The sequence below is a fragment of the Carassius auratus genome, chromosome 33 (genome assembly GCF_003368295.1).
Source record: "Carassius auratus strain Wakin chromosome 33, ASM336829v1, whole genome shotgun sequence".
NCBI classification, from domain to species: domain Eukaryota; kingdom Metazoa; phylum Chordata; class Actinopteri; order Cypriniformes; family Cyprinidae; genus Carassius; species Carassius auratus.
In genome coordinates this window covers 79470-103090 of record NC_039275.1, presented here as the reverse complement: position 1 = coordinate 103090, position 23621 = coordinate 79470, and the positions used below count along the sequence as shown (strand labels likewise).

General features: G+C 35.7%; 2 protein-coding genes and 1 pseudogene across 4 annotated transcripts; all 3 read left to right on the top strand.

Annotated features, from left to right (window-relative positions):
* LOC113052802 (leucine zipper putative tumor suppressor 3-like) overlaps positions 1 to 5473 on the top strand; it is a 10994-nt pseudogene extending 5521 nt beyond the window's left edge.
* Positions 5474 to 7000: 1527 nt separating this feature from the next.
* LOC113052623 (RING finger protein 37-like) lies at positions 7001 to 12512 on the top strand. Of its 3 annotated transcripts, none has more exons than XM_026216989.1 (5): positions 7001 to 7070; positions 7839 to 7923; positions 8957 to 10046; positions 11953 to 12072; positions 12252 to 12512. In XM_026216989.1, exons 2-5 carry the CDS (start codon positions 7870 to 7872, stop codon positions 12452 to 12454), a joined length of 1467 nt encoding a protein of 488 aa, XP_026072774.1. In that variant the 5' UTR covers positions 7001 to 7070; positions 7839 to 7869; the 3' UTR covers positions 12455 to 12512. The 3 variants fall into 3 exon arrangements, with proteins under 3 accessions (XP_026072774.1, XP_026072773.1, XP_026072775.1); XM_026216988.1 differs by lacking the exon at positions 7001 to 7070 and adding an exon at positions 7081 to 7182; XM_026216990.1 differs by lacking the exon at positions 7001 to 7070 and adding an exon at positions 8747 to 8804.
* A 3026-nt stretch (positions 12513 to 15538) lies between these two features.
* On the top strand, positions 15539 to 17474 carry LOC113052624 (vasotocin-neurophysin VT 1-like). The gene is made up of 3 exons (XM_026216991.1): positions 15539 to 15764; positions 16945 to 17146; positions 17263 to 17474. Exons 1-3 carry the CDS (start codon positions 15639 to 15641, stop codon positions 17400 to 17402), a joined length of 468 nt encoding a protein of 155 aa, XP_026072776.1. The 5' UTR covers positions 15539 to 15638; the 3' UTR covers positions 17403 to 17474.
* Positions 17475 to 23621: the final 6147 nt, after the last annotated feature.

The window sequence follows — 23621 nt, the reverse complement described above, 5'->3', positions numbered from 1 at the left end:
ACGTGGAGAAGAACCACGACGGTGCGACAGCGGTTAAGAGCAGAGACGGGAACAACGGCAAGAGAGACAGTCGCACGCCGCCCAAGATCCTCACTGTGTCTGGGAAACTCGAGCAGGTACGACTGACGCGCTTCCTCTAACTGCTGACGGTACTCCATTAATGACTGCTCTGGTTGTGGTATAAAGTGGAAAAGTTGGGTTCTGGAAGTAAAAATCGAATTTATAAACAACGTTATTAGGTACGATGTGATGCGGAGTGAATAAAAAACCCTTTAGCTGTTATAAATTCACTGTAAACCACAGTTTATAAAACGGTTATTCCATACACGTACAGTAGTAAGGTTCCACAAAATAAAACAGCAAATAAAGTCTAATGATATTAATAAAAACAGTATTCTTCCAGGAAACAATGTAGCTGCTCGGAATCAGTTATGGTTGCAACAAAGTGGTTGCCGAGCAACAGACGGAAGTAAACAAAGGTGTGTGTTACTTTGTAGAGTCGTAGAATGTGGCTTAGCCAATCAGAATCAAGGACCAGAACTCTCTGCTTTATAATAAATGTTTATGTTTTTTAAATAATAATTTGGTGATGATTTCTGCTTCCATAAAAGACAAAAGAGATTAGAGATGACTATCCATTCCCATGAAGCATTGTGTACAGCATAATCGAATTATATTATCAAACTACTTTCACTACACTACTCGTCTCTTCTGCGCACCAAGGCTGCAATAATGCATAAAAACTACAGTAAAATTAGAAATATTATTAGTTCATAATTAACATTATTTGCCGCTCAAGAAACACTTCTGATTATTACCAGCGTTGAAAACAGTTTTATTTTTATGGAAACTGTGATATATTTTATTTCTCAGGATTCACAGATGAATAGAAAGTTCAGAACAGCATATTGAAATAGAAATCTTTTGTCCCCTTATAAATAAATGCCTTTACTGGCCCTTTTGATCAGTTTAACGCATCCTTGATAAGGTGTTAATTTTTTCTTACCTCTAGAATGTATTACATCTATCTATTTATCGAGATGGTGCGATCATTAATGAAGGCTGTTTAATGATGCATTAAATGATGTTTCCCTCGTTCAGAATAATTCCGCTCTGGTCCGTCCGTCTGCCTTCAAGCCCGTGGTTCCCAAGAGTTTTCACTCCATGCAGAACCTGCTGGCTCAGTCTGGAGCTGGAGGACGATCTGCCGGAAGCGGCGGAGGATCTGACGCCCCGCAGTCCCTCTGTGAGCAGGACAGTCCGGATCGGGACCCTTCGAGTGGAAACGACGGCCAGGGCGGCATGTCCGACTCTGGGAGGAACTCTCTGACCAGCCTTCCCACCTACACGGGGCCCGGCATGAGCTACGGTCCCTCCCAATCGCTCGGACCCCTCAGTGCCTCCACCAGCCACATCAACAGACTGAGCAGCACAGCGGCGCCGCTGGAGAAACAGACAAACCCAAGTACCAGAACGGCCTGAGCGTGTCTGACAGCGGTCAGTCCTCGTCCGGGAAGAGCTGTTTATCATATCAGAGACTCGCCACCATCCAGCCATCGCCCTCCACTGATGACATCATCCAGGACCTGGAGGACCGACTCTGGGAGAAAGAGCAGGAGGTGAGGAGCACCCCTTACTTTTACTGAAATTGTACAAACGTCCAGCTTCAGCTTGAGTGATTTTGATCAAGTAGAGGTCAGAATAAGGCCAGTGATAATCTCCAGCATGAACTCTTACCGGACTGAAGCAGCTCAGCTTTACTTGGTTCTCCATCACTCATTTTTTTCCTCCATATTCTCACACTTTATACGATTATATGAGCTATATATACATATGTGTGTGGAAAAATATGAATATGATATCAGTGAATTAATTAGAAATAATTAACATTTCTAAACAAACTATATATGTAAAATATCAATATCAAAATATTTTTTATTTATTATTTAAAAATCAATAAGTGATTTTGATTAAAATTTATACAAAAAAATACTTTAAAATTCAGAAACCTATTTAAAAGAGTTTTTAATTAGAATTTTTTCTTTTTTTCTAGCACTTTTTCTACATTATTTGAAAAACAGTAAGTGAATTTGATTTAAAAAAATTAATTCAGAAGAGTATTTATATTAAAAAATCATTAATATTAAAAATTTAATTATATTTTTGTTTACTTATTGAATTTTTTACAAATTAATACATTTTATAATAATATAGTATGATAAAATGCAACATTCACTTTTGGCCCATGGTCCTCAATGAAGTTAAAAATATTAATTTTTGTCCCTCTGTAATAAAAAGTTTGGGTCCCTCTGCTTTAAACTAATATTTAATTCAAACATGAAGCATCTGTGATCATTTGCTAAGCTCCATGTCATTTCAAACACACAATTGTCTTCCTTCAGTAAAACATAAAAGGAAACACGAGGAATTCTGAATTCTGTGATTGTTCCTCAGGTGATCCACATGCGGCGTAACCTGGACCAGAGCGAGGCGGCCCATCGTGCAGGTGTTCGAGGAGAAGCAGCACGTCTGGGAGCGAGAGATGGAGGAGCTGAGGCAGAACTACGGCAGGCGTCTGCAGCAGGTGACCCACCGAGCCCAGCGCACACAGCAGGCTCTGCAGACACACATCGCCCGTCTGCAGCAGGACAAGGGCCGGCTCCAGGAGGAGATCAGCACCCTGCTCGCTCAGAGAGAGGAGCTGGAGAGGAGGTGTCTGGATTACCGAAAGGAGCAGGCCGATATCCTGCCTCGCCTGGAGGAGACCAAGTGGGAGGTGAGAGGAGCACAGATCAGCCCGAAAGGTGTTTATTCACAATGATGCTATAGAAGAATTACACGTGACCCTGGAGAACAAAACCAGTGTAGTTTTTTCTAGCAATTTTGTGGAAGTGTATATCATTCATTAAACTGACCGTAATTTCCGGGAGAGTTTCATGCAAGACATTTAAGTCTAAGAACTGTAGCATGCAGCAGACTGAACACACAGTTGTGTGACGGCTTTGGTTTGCTCTGCGTTGATCAGCTGTGTCAGAAGGCGGGCGAGATCTCTCTGCTGAAGCAGCAGCTGCGAGAGAGTCAGAACGAGGTGACGCAGCGCGCCGGAGAGATGGTGGCCCTCAGGGGTCAGCTGAAGGAGCTCAAGGGCCAGATGAAGGAGCGTGAGGAGACCATGATCGGCCTGAAGGACTCGTACACCAACAAGAGCCACGAGCTGGACAGATGTGAAGGAGAACTGAAGAGAACGCTGACAGAGGTGCGCAACAAACACACACACTCATATATCTCTGCATATATTTTACAACATTTCACATACAGTATTTTTCAGACTATAAGTCGCACCTGAGTCGCATCAGTCCAAAAATACGTCATGATGAGGAGAAAAACATAAGTCGCACTGGACTATAAGTCACATTTACCAAGAACCAAGAGAAAACATTACCGTCTACAGCCACGAGAGGGCGCTCTGGGGCAGGCTACAGGAGAACTGAGCAGTATAGAGCGCCCTCTGGTGGCTGGAGATGGTAATGTTTTCTCTTGGTTCATTCTCTCAGTTCATGTCAAATTAATTTTGATAAATAAGTCGCACCTGACTATAAGTCGCAGGACCAGCAACATTATGAAAAAAAAGTGTGACTCATAGGTTGGAAAATACGGTATATTTGAAAGAAGACTTTCTTGCTGATCAAGGCTGCATTTATTCAGTCAAATAAATAAATAAAATACAGTAAAATTGTGAAATATTACTACAATCCAAAATAGCTGTTTTCTATCTGAATATATATTAAACTATAATTTATTTCTGTGATGCTCCGCTGTATTTTCAGCATCATTCCTCCAGTCTTTCAGTGTCACATGATCTTCAGAAATCATGAAAATGTGATGATTTACTGCTCAAGAAACATTTATAATTATTATCAATGTTGAAAAACAGTTAATATTTTTGTGGAAAATGTGATGCACTTTATTTTACAAGATTCACAGATGAATAACTGTGACAAGAGAGATGAATATGTGAAAATGTGTTACTTATTTGAAAAAGTATATTTCATTCATCAGATATTTCATTGTAAATTTAGAAGAAATGCATTACTTCAGTGGTTACTTAAAAAAGTAATCTATTTATTTAACATGCTTTAATTATAAAGAGTCACCCACAACACTTCTTACATTAGAAACATCTTCACCGTCACTTTTGACCAATTTAATGTGTCCTTAATGAATAAAAGTATTAAATATTACCTTAGAATAGTCATGTATCCTGGTTTCCACGAAAAGCACAACTGTGTTAAACACTGCTAATAATCAGAAATGTTTCTTGAGCGGTAAATCATCATATTTTCATGATTTCTGAAGATCATGTGACACTGAAGACTGGAGGAATGATGCTGAAAATACAGCAGCGCATCAGAAAAATAAATTACAGTTTGACACAGATGCACACAGAAAACAGTTATTTTAAATCGTAAAAATATTTAAGATTTTTACTGTACAATTTGACTGCTAGTGAACAGATTCCTCAAAGATGCTGGTTGGGTTTCTCCGCAGGTGTCGATGTTGCGTGACAAGCTGGTGGTGTTCGAGGCCGAGGTTCTGGGTCTGAAGCGGGCTCTGAGCGAGCTGAGCTGCCGGAGCGATCACGCCGTGTGTCTGAGGGACATCAGCGGCAGCAGCAGCTTACCGTGGACCGGCCTGCACTCGCCCCGAACGCCCGAACCCATGTCCATCGACAGCTTCCTCAGCCTGCAGAGCGACGAGGCCAAAGCGCAGCGGCAGGAGGCCGGAGAGCTGCGGAGACAGCTGGAGCGACTGCAGGGCGAGCTGCACCTGGAGCGACAGCAGAGAGAGAGGCAGGCGCTCACCTTCGCTCAGGAGAGACACACCTGGCAGGACGAGAAGGAGCGTGTGTTGAAATACCAGGCGCAGCTGCAGATCAGCTACGTGGAGACGCTGCAGAAGAACCAGGCGCTGGAGGAACGGGTCGGACAGCTCGGAGCCAAACAGGGCACCACGTCCGGATCGCCCGGATCGCCCGTGACCCTCTCCATCCCCGTCCCAGTGACCCTCACTCTGTCCCCGGCCGCGGACGATCCCAAACATCAGCTGGCGCCTCCGTGGCCGGGACCGTCTCGCTTGGAGCGGATCGAGTCCACAGAGATCTAGACGTGAGACAATCGACTTAAACGCACTAAAGAGGGCTGAGATCAGGCTGTTACCGCAACAAATGAAAGAAGATTTTAAACCGTCGACTGAATTTTGAGATCTCTTTTGGTTATATGGAGGGAGATATTTCATCAGTCCATCTAGGCCAAAAGTTTAAAAAATTAGGATTTGATACTGTTTCGAAAGAGTCTAAGCAAAGCTGCATTTGTACAGTAAAAATTGTGGCATGTTATTAAGATTTTAAATGAATGTTTTCTGTGTGAAAAAGTGTAATTTATTTCTGTGATTCTCCGCTGTATTTTCAGCATCATTCCTCTAGTCTTCAGTGTCACATGATCTTCAGAAATCATGAAAATATGATGATTTACTGCTCAAGAAACATCTAAAATTTTGAAAACATTAATTTTTTTGCAGAAACTGGGATGCATTTTATTTTTCAGGATTCACAGATGAATAGAAAGTTAATGCATCCTTGATAAATAAGATTCTTTTTTATTATTATTAATTTTACTGCAAACTTTAGAATGCATTACAGTTTTCACTAAATTATTGTGCAGCTTAACTGTTTTCAACACTGATAATAATTAGAAATGTTTCTTGAGCAGTAAATCATCATATTATTCTGATTTCTGAAGATCATGTGACACTGAAGAGGAATGATGCTGAAAATACAGCGGAGCATCACAGAAATAAATTACACTTTAACACAGATTCACACAGAAAACAGCTGATTTACATTAGAATAATATTTCAGAATTTTTACTGTATTTTAATCAAATAAATGCAGCATTAGTGAGCAGAAGAGACTTCTTTCGAAAACTACTCCTCACTTCTGTGCGGCGGTGTGCATCACAGAGAGGGGTGTTTTGTACCTGAAGGAATCTGGTGTTGGTTCAGTGATGTTTTAATGTTCCCCATCACTGCTACGGTCTGCGGTGACTAAACGTGAACACCAGAGGTCATTAGACGACAAACAGAGGGCTCCTATCTTCAGGTAGAATTATTTGAAAAGAAGAAAACCTGTTTTTGTCCCAGTTCTTAAATTAAAACCCAAACCAAACTTGCTTTCCTTCTCCTCCATCTCTGTTTCTGGAAGGGAGACTCTGAGAGATGCTGCTATGTTCTGGTGTGTTGTGGGTAGACAGGCAGACTGTGAATATGATGGTTATTGTGAATAAAGACGATATTTTAGCTTTGTTTTTCTGTAACAGGACATGTAACACTTTTCACTGTTCAAATGCATCAACAGTTTCCAAAAACCATATTCCTTTTGATGTAGTTCTGATGTAATTATGTGATTTGATGATGTAATTAATTTAGAGATCAAATGCTATGTTTTTATACCTCTGTTGTTTGTATTTATGTTACTGTAATGACTTGCGTAAAAGCATATCTGATCAAAAACACATTAAATGATAAAGACACAAATCAATCGGCAAAGTCTTCTTCGAGATGATTAATAAAAAAAAACATTTGGTGTGTCTAAGGATGTAGGTTTGATTTTGGCATCGGACAAGATCTGTTTCACCATTAAAATCATTGCAAGTGATTTCGAAATTAGTGGCTCTTTTGATCTGGCATTTGCTGCTAGTGAATCGAGTTTGGATTTGAATCAATCAGAGCTGTTCAAATGACTCACTCAAATGAATCGGTTCGTCTGTTCCTCTTACACGACTCTGTCAGCACTATTTTTTTTGTGTTAACAATTTAAGTGATTAGATTTAAAAATTATTTTTTGAAATATATAAAATATTTTACGTAAGCCAAGACTAATGAGCTCGTGTACGGAAATGACGCAAAAATTCAAATAAAAAAAATCTAGTGGTTTCCCGCCAGCAGGTGGCAGCAGTGAGACGCATGCGCATTTGATCCCGGACGCAACTGTGACGTCAGCGCCGCGACTCTAGGTGAGTTTTGTTTTGATCAGCGCGTGAATCTTATTTGCTTTATTCACGCATTTCTCGAGCTAACAAACGCTTTCTGTCTGTATGATCGCTCGGCTTGTTTGATGTCAGTTTGGTCAGTAACAAACACACGACTGTAGGCTATTTTTTGCACTGAAACTGCTCTTGTATTTTTGCAATTCTATTTCGTAAATTATTTAGTACATCAATTTGTTAATCAGTCATATACATACATATTTGTGTCCATAGAACACAAAAGCAGTCATAAGTAGAACGGGTATATTTATAGCAATAGACAACAATGCATTGTATGGGTCAAAATGTTTTTTTTTTTCATTTCCTACTGTTAATATATCAAAACTCGTTTTTTTAATTAGTAATATGCATGGCTAAGAACTTCATTTGAACAACTTTAAAGATGATTTTCTCAATATTTAGTCCCTCAGATTCAAGATTTTTAAATATTGTCCTCCGAACAAGCCATTCATCAATTGATAGATTATTTATTCAGCTTTCAGATGATGCAAACACTTAAGTCTGGTTTTTGTGCTCCAGGGTCTCACACGCGCACAAACACATGCACACGCACAAACACACAAATGCACAAACACACACACATACAATACTTGTGCATTTTTGTATTATTTACTACAATGAGCTGTATGCATGTACAGTGTGCATATACAGGAGTGTATATTTACTTTAAAGCTTTAGTTTCAAGATCTCTTGAATTTGTAGTGCTGAATGTCTCTGACTCTCTGATATCCACAGGTTCTCGGTCAGTGCTGTAGATGCAGGGGTCATGGTGCTCAACCTGTGCTCGCCTCACTTTCAGACCGCCGTTCAATGCAACAAGGTACCACATAAATCACAACCCGACCTCATGTTAATATACAGACGGAAATGAGACATTATCACATCAACACACGAGCTGTTCTGAACACCAGTACCGCAAATAATACAGTTTTTGTTTTTCTGAAAAGTGAAATTTTTAAGAAAACAAAAAGATAAATTCTGTCAACTTCGTATTGTTTTCTTATTTTTAACACAATAGGAGACCATTGGCATGATTACCAGTAAAAGCAATTTAAATATGCTTCATTCAAAGTCTTTAGAAAGCAAATAGTGCTTTTGAGTAAAAAAAAAATGTTAGATTAAATTGTATTAAATGCAGTTTTGTCTGGTCTCTAATATTTTATCTGGCACCTAAAACTGTATTTTAAACAGTTGCAACATGTATCGTTATATTAAACTGCTACACAACAAAATCCCATGAAAGATATCCCATATCCCATATAATATTCCATGAAACCCCACAATCATGAGATAAAATGACAGCAGCATTGCTAAAAAAAATGGTTGTACATTGACAATATTTTGAGATTTTATTTTCTGCTTTGACTTGAATTTTAGTAAAACTTTTCGTTATTAATTTTTTTTTTTTTTGCATATTTATTAGTTCTAGATTAAATGCTAGTTATTTTAATGCATCAAGTTAAACTAAACGGAAATGAATTGTTTTCTTATATGCAAACATTTTATTTTCTATATCTTATCTTTAAAAAGCCTGGTTTCTCCTGAAACAAAATCCTCCAGACTCAATGTATGTTATTGGCATGAAAAGGAGCACAGAATGTTCCATGCAAGAAAGAAAGACAGTCATAGACAGTTTTTCTCAGTTTTCAGTGAACTTTTCCTTTAAAACCCCTCTCGGAGACTCCTTTGAAAGACCTGAAGGTGAGTAACAGAGGATTCAGCTCTGACTGCTTTGTGTGCGTCTGAGCCGACCTTGCAATGTTCTCTACCAACAACACGCGTCTGTGACTATTCGATATGTATTTTAATATCGCCATTGGTCCTTCAACATCTTTTTGTTGTTGTGCTGACAGCTGTGTGCTGACGGTTACGATGTCTCCAACCTTGTCTCCGCGGATCCGGTCGCACGCCGGAGGGGTTTCAAGCTGGAATACTTCCTCCGGCCTCCAGTCCACGTCACACTGAGCTTCCAGGTCAAGATGGAGTTGTGTCGGCTGGACGTCGAGCTTTGGCCGTGGGGAATGGATCAGGGACGAAGCTCGCGAAGGCTGGAGATCCTGACGTGTTCGGAGCGAGACGGCGATCGGTTCGAACTCGTGTCTCGTAGTGATTTGCAAGAGGAGCTGCAGGTGTGTTTCCTCAACCCTGGTTTTAAACCCCGAGCGCCGTTTTCCGATGCTCCGCCGCGGACGCCGGATTGTGCGAGAACGCAGGAGCTTTGGAGGCGCGGGTCGCTCGGATCAGTCGCGCAGCTTAGAGTCAGTATTCCTTACAGCGGCGCGGCATCGGCGCTCGGGATCAAAACCCTCGCCATCTGGGCTTTGCCTTCTCGCTGCTGTCCTGCATCAGAACTGGAGAAGATTTGGGATGCGCATCTAAACAGCTTGAATAAAACAGTCCACCTGACGGTCGTACCTCCCAAACTAGATCCCGTCCCAAACGACATCCCAATTCCAGAGGAGTTTCTCGATCCCTTAACACAAGAGCTCATGGTTTTCCCAATGATCTTGCCCAGTGGAATGGTGATCGATAACAGCACGTTAGAAGAGTACCAGAAGAGAGAAGCCACATGGGGGCGTTTACCCAACGACCCGTTCACCGGCGTCCCTTTTACACAGAACGCAAAGCCAATTCCTAACCCTCTGCTCAAAGGCCGCATTGACCGCATGTCTCTACAGACGGGATGCACCGGAGTCAGGAGCAGGAATAACATTACAGCCAAACCACAGCCATCCAGACTCACAGTGGAGCCCAATAATTCAGTCACAGACTCTCGTACAAACTGTGATCAAACAGACACTTCACAAGCACAGTCCTTCGCATCGGCTTCAGAGTCTAAAACTGGACCGACACCGAGGCATTCTGCTAAAAGGAAGTACGACTGCAGTTTTCCTTCCACCAGCAATGATCCTGCTCAAAGGAAAGCGCCCGAAACTCCCTCAGGTTTGTACGGAAGCTGCCACATAATTAAAAGCTGTATTAATAACAGTACTTTGATTTGTCAGTTTAATTTTGTGTGTTTACTAAATGCATCATTCAGCCAATAGTTCTTCAGTTGTACTTCAGTTGTCTTATTCAACAAATTTTCATTTAGTACCAAAATACGATATTTTTTTTATTACCGTATTTTCCGAACTATAAGTCGCACTTTTATTCATAGTTTGGCTGGTCCTGCGACTTATAGTCAGGTGCGACTCATTTTTCAAAATTAATTTGACATGTTCAGAGAGAAATGAACCAATAAAAAACATTACCATCTCCAGCCGCCAGAGGGCGCTCTAATGCTGCTCAGTTCTCCTGTAGTCTACACTGAAAACATAGAGCGCCCTCTCGTGGCTGTAGACGGTAATGTTTTCTCTTGGTTCATGGTTCTAAATAATTTCGACTTATAGTCCAGTGCGACTTATATATGTTTTTTTCCTCATCATGACGTATTTTTGGACTGATGCGACTTATACTCAGGTGCGACTTATAGTCCAAAAAATACGGTACTTTGATTTGTCAGTTTAATTTAGTTTGTTTACTAAATGCATCATTCAGCCAATATATTCATAAAGAAAACTTCAGTTGTCTTGTTCAACAAATTTTCATTTAGTACCAAAATACGATATTTTTTTATTACCGTATTTTCCGGACTATAAGTCACACTTTTATTCATAGTTTGGCTGGTCCTGCGACTTATAGTCAGGTGCGACTTATTTATCACAATTAATTTGACATGAACCAAGAGAAAACATTACCATCTCCAGCCGCCAGAGGGAGCTCTATACTGCTCAGTTCTCCTGTAGCTTACCCCAGAGCGCCCTCTCATGGCTGTAGATGGTAATGTTTTCTCTTGGTTCTTGGTCTAAATAAATGCGACCTATACTCAGGTGCGACTTATAGTCCGAAAAATATGGTAGTCATAAGTGAACTAGGTTGGAAATGAACAATCATGGTAAAAGTTAGTTTTTGGATGGTTGAACACACGGTAGGACTTAAGTCTCAACACTTAAACATCAAGAACTGGGTTTTTATGTGGTTTCAAGAAACATGCATTACTTAGTAGCTATTTACTGAATGTTTCATAAATTGGGGAAAATATAAACTTGCTTTAAAAAAAAAGAAGAAAAAAACTGTTTAAATCTCCCACTAAACTTTATTGTTTTTGACTGGGCAGCTTAAAAATCACTCAATAATATTCACCATTATTGAAGATGCTTTTCTATTATGTAATGTTCTGCTTTGTTTTTAGGATAAAAGGTTAACAATCTAGTTTTTTGACAATATAATTAAAAAAGTGGGATTTACCGAACTCGAGCGCACTGTAAAAAATAATCCGTAAAATTTATAGTTGTGGTAGCCATAATTCTACCGTTAAAAATACGGTAGCAGCATTTTACAAATTTTACTTAAATTTACATTTAAAACCTTATTGATACAATGTTAATATACCAACCTACTGAAATCTGTTTAGGATTTGTTTAATACTCTTATGCTGAAATAACGCAATAAACATTAATTTAACAACATTAGATGTGACATACAATGGTTAGAATTAAACCTAATTAGAAACATCGTTATTTCGACGAGAAAAATCATTTTAGATCAAATGTGAAATGTAACAGAATTCTGGGAATGTCAATTTACGTTTTCTGCTGTACATTTTTTTTTTTTTTCATTTCCAAAAACTGTGTCTTACCGTAAAATAAAATTACATGTAAAACTAGCATCTTAAAGACAGCTATCAGATGTTTGCAGATCGTCGCTGTGCTATCTGGGATACGTCTCTTTCTTTATAATTCCTCTAATGGTGTCGGATTGGTTTCTGGTGCATTTCTTGCTCACGTTTGGGTCTGTTGTGTTTCAGAGCTGGACTCACACGAGCGGCGGTTAGCCAACAGTTTAGACGAGGCTCTGACCGCTGCTCTTCACGGGTTGCCCGTGTTCACCTCGCCGAGCGAAACCACTTCCTGTGTCCCTTCCTCTGGTAAATAAAGCACCTTCACTTATTACTGCAAGTCGTGTTTGAATATATTTCACTTCGGAAGCAGTGTCTCAGCGCTAGCAATGTGTCGTTTGAGTTATGAATGTTACGGTATGTGATATTCATCTCAAAAGTATACGGAATAAAGATGAATGAGTTCTTATGTATCCTGTGTTTTCCAGCTGGGCACATGTGTGCGTTCTGCTCTTGTTCTCTGACGGTTTACTCGTCGAGCGTGGCGTCGTACTCTCTGCCCTGCGCTCATCTCATGTGTGGAGCGTGTTTGAGGAAGAAACATCCGTCTGATTCTCGGAGACTGGAGATCGAATGCCCAGCGTGCGGCACGAAGGCCTCCAGCAGAGACGTCACTCGAGTGCATCACTGAAAGTGTTCATCATGGCAGATTTTGTGTATAGCTTTCATTAAAGTTTGTGAAAAAGGACTTTGTTTTGTAGTAATATGCACATATCTAAAGCACTTTGTGTTTGGGGTGGGTAAGATTTTTTCAACGTTTCTGAAAGCCTTCACTAGAAATACAGTAAAAATTCTGAAATATTTTTATAATGTAAAATAACTGTTTTCTGTGTGAATCTGTGTTAAAGTGTAATTTATTTCTGTGATGCTCCGCTGTATTTTCAGCATCATTCCTCCAGTCTTCAGTGTCACATGATCTTCAGAAATCATGAAAATATGAAAACTGTATGAAACTGCTACATTTTTGTTTTTCAGGATTCACAGATGAACAGAAAGTTCAAAAGAACAGCATTTATCTGAAATAGAAATCAAACACTTTTATAATGTTATAAATGTCTTGACTCTCACTTTTGAGCAATTGAATGCAGCCTTAATGAATAAAAGTATTAATTTCCTTCAAAAAGCTGTCTTCCATATGACGGATAAACACAATAAAGTACAGTAAAATGAAGAAGTCAATGGTTTTATGCACTAGACCCCAGTGAACTCACAACATAGAAAATATGAGTAATTGCATGAACTATCAAAAAAAAAAAGTAATAGTAAAGTGTACATATACCGATTAACAAATTAAGTAAGCAGAGAGTAAAAGCTGATAATATCGCAGTAAAAATTTCAAGTAGCAAAATACAGTAATTAATTACATACTTTCCACCAATTCTGAAGACTGGAGGAATGATGCTGAAAATACAGCTGTGCATCACAGAAATAAATTACACTTTAACACAGATTCACATAGAAACTCTTATTATAGATTCTAATAATATTTACCAATTTTTACTGTATTTTTGATTGAATAAATGCAGCCTTGAGCAGAAGAGATTCCTCACTTTTAATCAATCGATGTATAAAAGTATTAATTTTGCACATTTTATTTTCCCATCTGAAGTCGGTGAATTGTTTCGCTCCGGTGATTCTGCTGTTGGGTGAAAGAAGGATCCTTGAGCTCGTTGTGTTCGGTGAGATTGAATGAGAGGAGGCTGATAAAGCGGCACAAGGCTGAACTCTCTTTGTGTGTGTGTGTTTGAACAGCTCTATTGTTACGCTAAACACAAGTCTTCCACACACACACACACACACACACTCCTGAAGGACACACACACTGATGCACACCGACTGCAACATCATCAGACCCGTCTAAACGCGTCAAATCATTAATGTACAGATGCTCAACAACGTAAAAATCTATTCTAGGTGTCACGAAATATTTCGAAGCAAATATAGAAAGTGTGCTTTTGTAAAATGCGAATGCACGATGTTCTCATGAGGAACTTTGAAAGTCTTTCTGACCTTTTACTGTACGTGCAGCATTTCATTATGACGATTACTGATGTGCTGATTCTAAATGAGGTGATTAAACTGATTCGTGTCGGGATGCTGATGAGTTTATTATCACTCATATTTTCGTGCATGATGTTCCTCAAAGCACGACTGACTTCTCATGCTGTTATTGGATGAAATTGTTCTTTTGTTGGCCTGCATGCGCATAAACAATATGGAAATGCTGGTTTTTATTAGTGTTTGTGAGCTGAGAATACCGATCAGGCATTTCTGCTGTTTATTCCTGCGTATTTCTCAGCTTTGACCTTCCTCACCCGCTCGTATTACACATTAACCCCTTCAGTCCTCAGACTAACTGAACTGTTTGTTCCGTAGTTTAGTTGTGTTTCTTAATTCAGTTGACTTAGAATAATTTATAATATATTAAAATAACATTTATAGAATTCAATTTATTTAAAATAAATGTCTAGGCTATTTTGTATTTATTTATATAAAATAAAGAATGTGCATTTTTTTATTATTATATTTAATAAATGTGTGTGTAACTTTTTAGTTTTAAAATTAAACCACAAAGTATATTTTTGAATTTGACGTCTCTTTCGTGGCAGTACAGTATAATATTAACCCTCTGAGGAATGAATGTTCAAACCACGACCTTTGACCTTGTGTATGGATGTGTAACTCATGTTGGAACAAAAAGATTGAGAGTAATTATATTCCAGTTTTAAGGTAATAACAAACGTTTCAGACTTACTTTATAATTTAATAATTCATGTGCATCAGAAGGTTGTTTTTGCTGCAACGTGTTCTTTAAAGTGAAGGTGTGATTTATTCTGTCAGTCATAGTTTGTCAGATGAACTGAATTTTTATTAAACGTCACTCTTCATGCGTTCTCAAGCAGAAACAATGATGTTCTGAACAGGGTTACTATTATGATTAACTAAAAAGTAAACTAAAAACTGTTACTTTAAATAAAATAAACATAAACTGAAATAAAATATGAAAACATTATAAAAACTTTTTTATTTACATTTCAAATTTTATTTAGTTTAATGATGTACTACATTTAGTTAAAACTCATGAGACATATAAAAAAAAATATGTAAAAAATAAAACTAACAAAAATGACTTTTAAAAAAATGAAATTATTAAAAGTTTAACCAAAATCAAATGGAAATGGAAAAAATTTATGTATGTATATATATATATATATATATATATATATATATATATATATATATAGTAAATAATATAAAATAAAACTTACAATATTTTTCTTATTTTCATTTACTTTATCCAAGAAACAACAAAATTGCCTTTAACTTTAACTCTAATTAAAATGAAAATGGGATATATAAAAAGAAAAAAAATGAAAAACTAATAAAAATATAAATAAAACCATATGAATTACTTGAAACGATAAATGTGAAGTAAAATTAAAATAAAAAGAACTTATTTAAATAATTAGATACAATTACTTTATTTTTTTATTAGTTTAATTTGAAAATACTGAAGTAACTAAGACAATACAGGTATATATAAAAAAGTAAAGTAACTCTCTCTCTCTCTCTCTCTCTCTCTCTCTCTCTCTCTCTATATATATATATATATATATATATATATATATATATATATATAAACCTTAATAAAAATAAAAATGAAAGATACAAAATATTTGGAAAAATACGTGTTTTCACTGCCTGAAACAAAATGATGGTGTGATGCCGTGGAGGATGAGGAGGAGCTCCTCTGGTGCTGATGCTGCAGCTCTATATAAGCGTCCGAGAGCATCAGAGCATCAGTGTGTGTCGAGATGTCCGACTCTCTGCTGCCCGCCTGTGTCCTCTGTCTGCTGGCGCTCTCAGCGCTCTCCTCCGCCTGCTACATCCAGAACTGCCCTCGAGGAGGCAAGAGATCCCCGCCAGAGCCCGTCAGAAAGGTACAGACCAGCATCTTCATCAGCAGCAGCTTCAGCTTCATCATCTACATCAGCAACTTCCAGAATTTCTCTGTTTTAAAGTTCATCTGCTAAACATTCGTGCTGTGTGCAGTGAAATATTTAATATTTAACTTATTTTAGTTCAGCTAGTTGCACGGGGAACATTTCTCATATATATTTAGATTAACTTGATGCATATAATAAAAAAATTATATGACATTTTAAAAACGGAATATTAAATAGAAATTACTTAATATATATATATATGTATATATATATATATATATATATATATATATATATATATATATATATATATATATATATATATATATATATAAACAAATTCAAAATGTATATATATATTTTTTTCAGTACTTGAAATTAAATAATCGTAAAGTGAAAAAGATATAGTTAATTTTCATTTAGTTTAACTTGACACACTTAAATAACTAAAACTTGAAAACTGAAATAAAAACTGTAGACATTTTAAAAACGAATACAAATTATTAAAAAACTATATAAAAACAAAATGAAAATGTAAAAAAAAAAAAAAAAATTAGTACTTGAAATGAAATAAACGTTAAGTGAAAAAAAAAATTATTACTTAATTTTAATTTAGTTTAATTTGATTTGATTTACTAAAATAACAAAAACTTAAAAACTGTAATAAAAAATAACAAAAACTAGACTTAAAAAAACAACACACCAAAATTACCAAAACTTTAACTCAATCATATAAAATATAGAAATAATAGATAATTAAAAATAAAATCTATTGATATCTAAATGATACTTTAAATAACACTGTTTTCGAAAAAAAAGTCATTTTTTCCATTTAATTTACCAGCTATTTGAGCAAACTAACATTAATAAAATTTAAATAATAGATTACTGAAAATAAAATAACTAGTCATATATACAGAATACAACTGGAATTTATATTATGGTCAATTTAGATGTTAAAATTTTAGAATGAAATTAGTAATTTTAAATATAAATATTATTATATGTATTATAAATGTTCATATATTTTTTACAGTTATATTATATTATATTATTATTAACTTATCATCCATTGAATCATCTCTATATGACAAGGAACAGTCTGTACTGAAGTGTGTGTGTCTATGTCTATGTGCATGTGCATGTGTGTGTGTGTGTGTGTGTGTGTGTGTAGTGTCCGGCGTGTGGTCCGGGGAGTCAGGGCCGTTGTTTCGGCCCCAGGATCTGCTGCGGGGCCGCTCTGGGTTGTCTGCTTGGATCTCCAGAGACTCTGAGCTGTGTGGAGGAGAATCTGCAGCCGGGTCCCTGTGACACATTCGGGGCGTCCTGCGGGGCCCGGGGCCGATGCGCCGCTCCTGGAGTCTGCTGCGACGCGGGTGAGAAGAACATCTCCTTCGATACGTTAATGAACGTGACCAGAAGCTCCTGAAGACTCTCTGACAGACGTGTGTGTGTGTGTGTGTGTGTGTAACGCATGTGTTGTGTCTCTCAGAGAGCTGTGTTCTGGATCCAGACTGTCCTGAAGACCTGGGATCTCTTCAGACTGAGGACGGCGAGGCTCTGAAGGGCTTTTCTGGAGAAATGCTCCTGCGTTTGCTCAATCTGGCGTCTCGGAGACAAAGACCCTTCTGATCCGGTCTTTCATTCACACACACATGTTGCTCAGCGCTGTGTAAATATGTAGTAAACGGATGTGAAAGTGATCGTGTTTGTCTCGTTTGTTATTTCAAGTGCTTTGAGTTCATTGTCCCAGAAGCTGTCTGATTTGTTCCTGCCTGTGTGCGATGATAATTCAGAGATTCATAAGAGTAATTATTATCCATCTAACATGTAATCTGCCCTTCTCGACGCTCCAACTGTTTCTGTTTTCTGACAGATCCTGCTGATCAGGTTCCAGACGCATCTAGCACACATGGTATTTATAGTTTACGCTTTAATCACTGGAACGTCTGGAAAACAAAGTCATTCCGATGATTAACCACAGATGTGAAAAAACAGAAGAAAGCTGCACACAAAAGAAAAGAAAAAACGACAGAAGCACATGAAAGAACTGAAGCCAAACATGTGCCGTCTGTTTTAGTATATGACACGATATTCTTTAGGTCAACGACAATAATCATAATAATAATAAAGCTGATGATAAATATTATTACTAAATAAAAATAAAAAAAAATATTTTTATTTTACATATTCCTTTTTTTATTATATTACATGTAATTATTATGTATATATAATTGGAAAAAATTAATAATATTCTATCTTTTCTGATAGCATATTACATATAATTATTATTTATTACATGTATATAATTTAAAACCATTATAAAATATTTATATATATATATATATATATATATATATATATATATATATATATATATATATATATATATATATATATATATATATATATATAAAGTTAGTTATACAATTAAAACATTTGTTTAGCCAATCTTCACTCAAGAATTGCTGTAGTAAATAAAAAATAATAATAATCATAATAATAATAAGGCTGATGAAAAATATTATTAATAAATTAAAAAAAAATATTTTTACATCTTTCTTTTTATTATATTACATGTTATTATGATGTATATATAATTGGAAAAAACAAATAATATTCTATCTTTTCTGATATCATATTATATATAATTATTATTTATTACATGTATATATATATATATATATATATATATATATATATATATATATATATATATATATATAATTTAAACCATTATAAAATATATATATATGAAGTTAATTATACAATGAAAAAAAAATGTTTAGAACCAATCTTCACTCAAGAATTGCTATAGTAAATAAAATAATAATAATAATAATAATGCTGATGATAAATATTATTAATAAATCAAAAACTTTTTTTTTTTTAATTTTACACCTTTCTTTTTTTTTATTATATTACATGTAATTATGATGTACATATAATTGGAAAAAACAAATAATATTCTATCTTTTCTGATATCATATTATATATAATTATTATTTATTACATATATATATATATATATATATATAATTGAAAACCATTATAAAATATTGATATATATAAAGTTAATTATACAATGAAAAAAAAATTGTGTAGAACAATCTTCACTCAAGAATTGCTATAGTAAATACATTTTTAAAACAATTATTATTATTATTATTAATCTTCTATTAACTTAAATGATCCCTTTAATGTAACCCTTGTTCTTAAATGAATTAAAGGATCCTTCAGATGACTCACTCTTCTGTGGCACTGAAATGATGATCTTATTCTAATAAGTGCAGCTCTGCTCCTGTAACTGTATCCGAAAACAGACTCAAACAGACAAGCTTGAACACACCCGGTGACACGCAACTGACCGTAACGAGCAAACATAAATCAACACACCCCTGAGAAAGCCTGCTAATGTCACGCATAACCTGCGTTCACACTGACGTGCACCTGAATGAGGCGCTGCGGGGAACATTTCATCTGCTACAAAAGAGATTTCACAAGCGATGTGGAGGATTGTTTTCTTTGGTGAGATGGGTGATGAGTTGGGGCAGGCCGGGCGACGAGGGCGGAACAGGACTGGCATGCATGGGTTTAAATACGTGCTTCTGTGTTGTGTTCATTCACACTCGATGCTGTTCAACCATGGAGCTCAAAGCAACATCTGTCCTGATTCTCGTGTGCTTCGCCATCGTCATCCTCACCAGCAATGAAGGTCAGAGTCACGATGCTCTTCCATGCTTTCTCTTACTTAGTATTTATGTCTGGTTACTAGTCAAAATAGCTTGCAATTATTAAATCAAGATACTTTTACTGGACAAGCCAAATGACTTAAGATATTTAGTCTTGTTTTCAAGAGGTGCATTTTGCTTAAAATAAGTAAAATTATGCTTAAAAAACAGGCATTTGGCTTGTCTAGTAAAAGTATCTTGATTTACGAATTGCAAGATCTTTTGACTAGAAACCAGACATAAATACTAAGTAAGATAGGTTGTTGATGCAACTTGTAAATGTAATATTTATAACTTTATGTTTAGGGTTATGCATCTGTTTCTTTCTCCTAAAGCGACTGCAGTCACATTTATTTCTCCAAGGCTTCACACGATACAGATTCTGTTCTTCAGAAGCTTGGAAACACAAGTTCAGTTCGGTGTTGATTACATTAACGCAATGTGCACATTTTTATTTTTACATTTATTTTTTTATTTTTTTTGCAATTGTGCATTTATATATCTCAATTGTGACCTTTTTTCTTCTTCTCAGAATCGTGAGATATAAACTTAGAATTGCAAACAAGAAAAAATAAAATAAAAATAAAAAATAAATGTTTTTATGCCAGAAACAAACAAACAAACCAAAAAAATCTAGTTCATAATTCACAGTAAAAAGTCATAACTGTAAGGAATAAACTTTTTTTCTCATAATTCTGAGTTTGCATCTTGCGATTCTGCATTTTATATTTTATATATCAGAACAAAATGTATATTATAGTTAAAAAAATTGTTTTTTAAACTTTTAAGTTTCCAAGTGTTCTGCAGGTCAATTTAACTCTAATACGCTTCATTGATCTGAGTTCATGCACCTCAGTTTTGAGCCAAAATGATCCTCAAATAATGCTTTTACACTCCAAAACTGAGACGCATAGGGTCAGATAAATCAGTATCAAAGAGAGAAATTTTATCTCTCATGCATTCCCTGGGAATCAAACCTATAGCATTGCATATATCATCAGTAATTCAGAAGAGCGTCAGTAGAGTTGTGTTTGTTTGATTCCCAGAGATACATTCCTATAAAGCAGCTTGAATAGATGGACAGCAGGAACATGTGTCGTGACATGCATCGCTCTGCTCTATCAGAACATCAAACATGCCCTTTATAATTAAACAGGTCTTTCTGTTTCTGACATTCTTCTATTCTGAAAACATCCTGCAACATTGTGTGGTTTTGTTAGGAGAGAATTTAACTCTTATTCAGTGGCAGATGTTGTTTTGTTGCAGTGGATGCCATTCCCAGTTGCTGTTTGAATACTAAAAGGATCCCTAAACGCATGCTGCGATTGGTCTCAAGATACAAGATCCAGCGCAGATATGGAGGCTGTGACATTGATGCATTGGTGTGAGTGTTAAACACACAAACACAAACACAAATCAGTCCTGTGCTCCTGTGTTGACTGTGTTTACTGCTCCACAGATTATACATCGGAAATAAGCGGATCTGTGCTGATCTCAAAGTCCTAGAAAAATTGGAGAAACTCAAGAAGTTGAACAATCACAAACCCAAGCGGACTCTAGCCAGGACTGAATGAACATCATCATCTGACTTATAATGCATTAATCTATCGGCAGTTTCAGTATTTCTTGCATTGCATGTATTAAAACTCCTTTTTACAGTTTTTTACAACAATATACTTTATATATTCTTTGTATGCTTGATCTGCTTTGTATGCTCTGTATGATACCCCCCCACCCCCTTAATATTTGGCTATAAGTTGGTTGATTTTTCACATGAACCCCAACGAATTAAATGGCTCCATGATTTAATAGAAATAATGTGGATTGAATTAGTTTTACATGATTTGATAAGGAATTGGGAAAGAAGGTATAAAACCCAATGGCAAACTGCAATAAATAAATAAAAATGCATACACAAATATATAAATAAAATGCATTCATAAATAAATAAATAAAAAAGCGTGCATACACAAATCAATAAATGAAATGCATGCATACACAAATATATAAAATCCATGCATACACATAAATAAATAAATAAATAAAAATGCATACACATAAATAAATAAATATTTAAATAAAATGCATGCATAAACACAAATTAAAAAAAGCAAGCATACACATAAATATATAAAACATTCATGCATACACATGAATATTTAAATAAAATCCATGCATATACATAAATAAATAAAAATGCATACACAAATATATAAATAAAATGCATGCATACACATAAATATTTAAATAAAATCCATGCATATACATAAATAAATAAAAATGCATACACAAATATATAAATAAAATGCATGCATAAATAAATAAATAAAAAAGCATGCATACACAAATAAATAAATGAAATGCATGCATATACAAATATATAAAATCCATGCATACACATAAATAAATAAATAAATAAATAAACCTGTATAAATTTTTTATTACAGTGCTTTTGAATGATATTGCAGCACTGGACTTGTATATTCTGAACACTTTTCAGAAACTATATTGAAAACATCTTTTTACACACTGGTTTGTCTTGGCCACACTCGCACTTTTCATGAACTGCACAACTGAACAAAATTACTGTATTACTTTCAAGTAACACATTTGTTTTACATATCAACTAATTTGAATATTAATGTGTTCTTGGGGCAAACCATAATAAAAAAGAAGTGTAATAATGGGAGTAATAACTTATAACTTATAATGTAACATAAAGTCATTTTTATGAGATGTTTATTTACCACAAACAATCTGAAAATTATCCAGATTTAAATGATGATTACAAAACATTTTCATATTTCCATAAGAATGGTCATTCTGTCAATATCAGTCATATTTAAAGCCCGAGGAGAGGAAATGTTTCTGATCAAACCTCCAAACATCTGAGATCTCTGAGAAGCCCTGAACAGAAACTCAGAAATAAACTCAGTAAAGTATAAAGTCCTCTACAGAAGAAGGATTAGGCCATCGAGCGCTATCTAGTGGAGGGATCGTTTTAATTAAGTGCAATATTGTTAACATTTTAGTGCAGCCTTCACTAACAACTGCATCTGGATTTATATGTTTCCATAAATACAATGTTATCCCAGCGACCATCAACATTTACTCATTCTGTGACCACACGCAACAAAGCTGAATTATTGTGAATTAATTTATTAATGCTAGACACTTTAAAGATAACATGCACCAAACATTTCTGTCGAAACTTTATGTTAACATACTTTCCTAGCTTTTGTTTAAGAGCTATGAGGCAGCAAACCGGAAGTACACTGCTCTGGTCACGTGACACTGCACATATTTAACTGAGAATCTTCTTTTTTTTTTTTTACCATATTTGTAGAAAATGCTCTAAAACACCAGTCATTAACATTTTTAGAGCTTTATAAATTAAAAACTTCTCTGTGGTCACTTTTTGTGACCAGTGGGATTGAATGGGTTAAAACCTTTGGTACAAAAAATGTCTAATATATTAAACCAAAGGCAGACATATTTAAGGTTTAAAAATATAATTATAATATATTTATGTTAGAGAAGTTAAAGTTGCTTTGTGGCTAATTTAGTTAATATCTCATTTGAAAATAATTGATTCATGATTCTCTTATGCTCCATGTTTTCTAATTTCGTGATGCATTTGTAAAGCCTCCATGGGTTTGTCACTAAACTCACTCACCTTGAATATTAAAACTACCCGCATTCAACTCGACCAATCAGAGATCGTTTCCGCGCCGCCAAGACCCGCCCACCCCGAGACCCCGCCCCCTCGTCAGGTAACTTCCTCTCGTGTCCTGTTTGAAGACATTTTCTCAGGTGGATGTAATTATATTGTGTTATTAGGTTTCCTTCATTTATGTTTTTTTGCATTTATGCATGTTTTTGCAGAAACACAAATTTGGCGTATTTTGTTTATTTATGGATAACAGCCACAATCACAATTCTGTATGTCGTAATTTATAATTAATTTAATATTTAAACATTTATTTTCTGAACTGAATAGGCTACTATACGTGACCGGACTCGGAGGAACACAGAAAAAGAGGTAAATAAACATAAACTCAAGAGTTTCGCTTAAAGACACACTCATGTGATGATAATGTTTGTGTTTTTCAGTTTATCT

Coding starts and splice junctions, on each gene's coding strand:
- LOC113052623 (XM_026216988.1), top strand. Junction 7,924..8,956: donor CCGCCGTTCAATGCAACAAG/GTACCACATAAA, acceptor TTGTGCTGACAG/CTGTGTGCTGACGGTTACGA. Junction 12,073..12,251: donor TTCCTGTGTCCCTTCCTCTG/GTAAATAAAGCA, acceptor TGTGTTTTCCAG/CTGGGCACATGTGTGCGTTC.
- LOC113052624 (XM_026216991.1), top strand. CDS start 15,639: ATGTCCGACTCTCTGCTGCCCGCCTGTGTCCTCTGTCTGCTGGCGCTC. Junction 15,765..16,944: donor CGCCAGAGCCCGTCAGAAAG/GTACAGACCAGC, acceptor GTGTGTGTGTAG/TGTCCGGCGTGTGGTCCGGG. Junction 17,147..17,262: donor TGGAGTCTGCTGCGACGCGG/GTGAGAAGAACA, acceptor TGTGTCTCTCAG/AGAGCTGTGTTCTGGATCCA.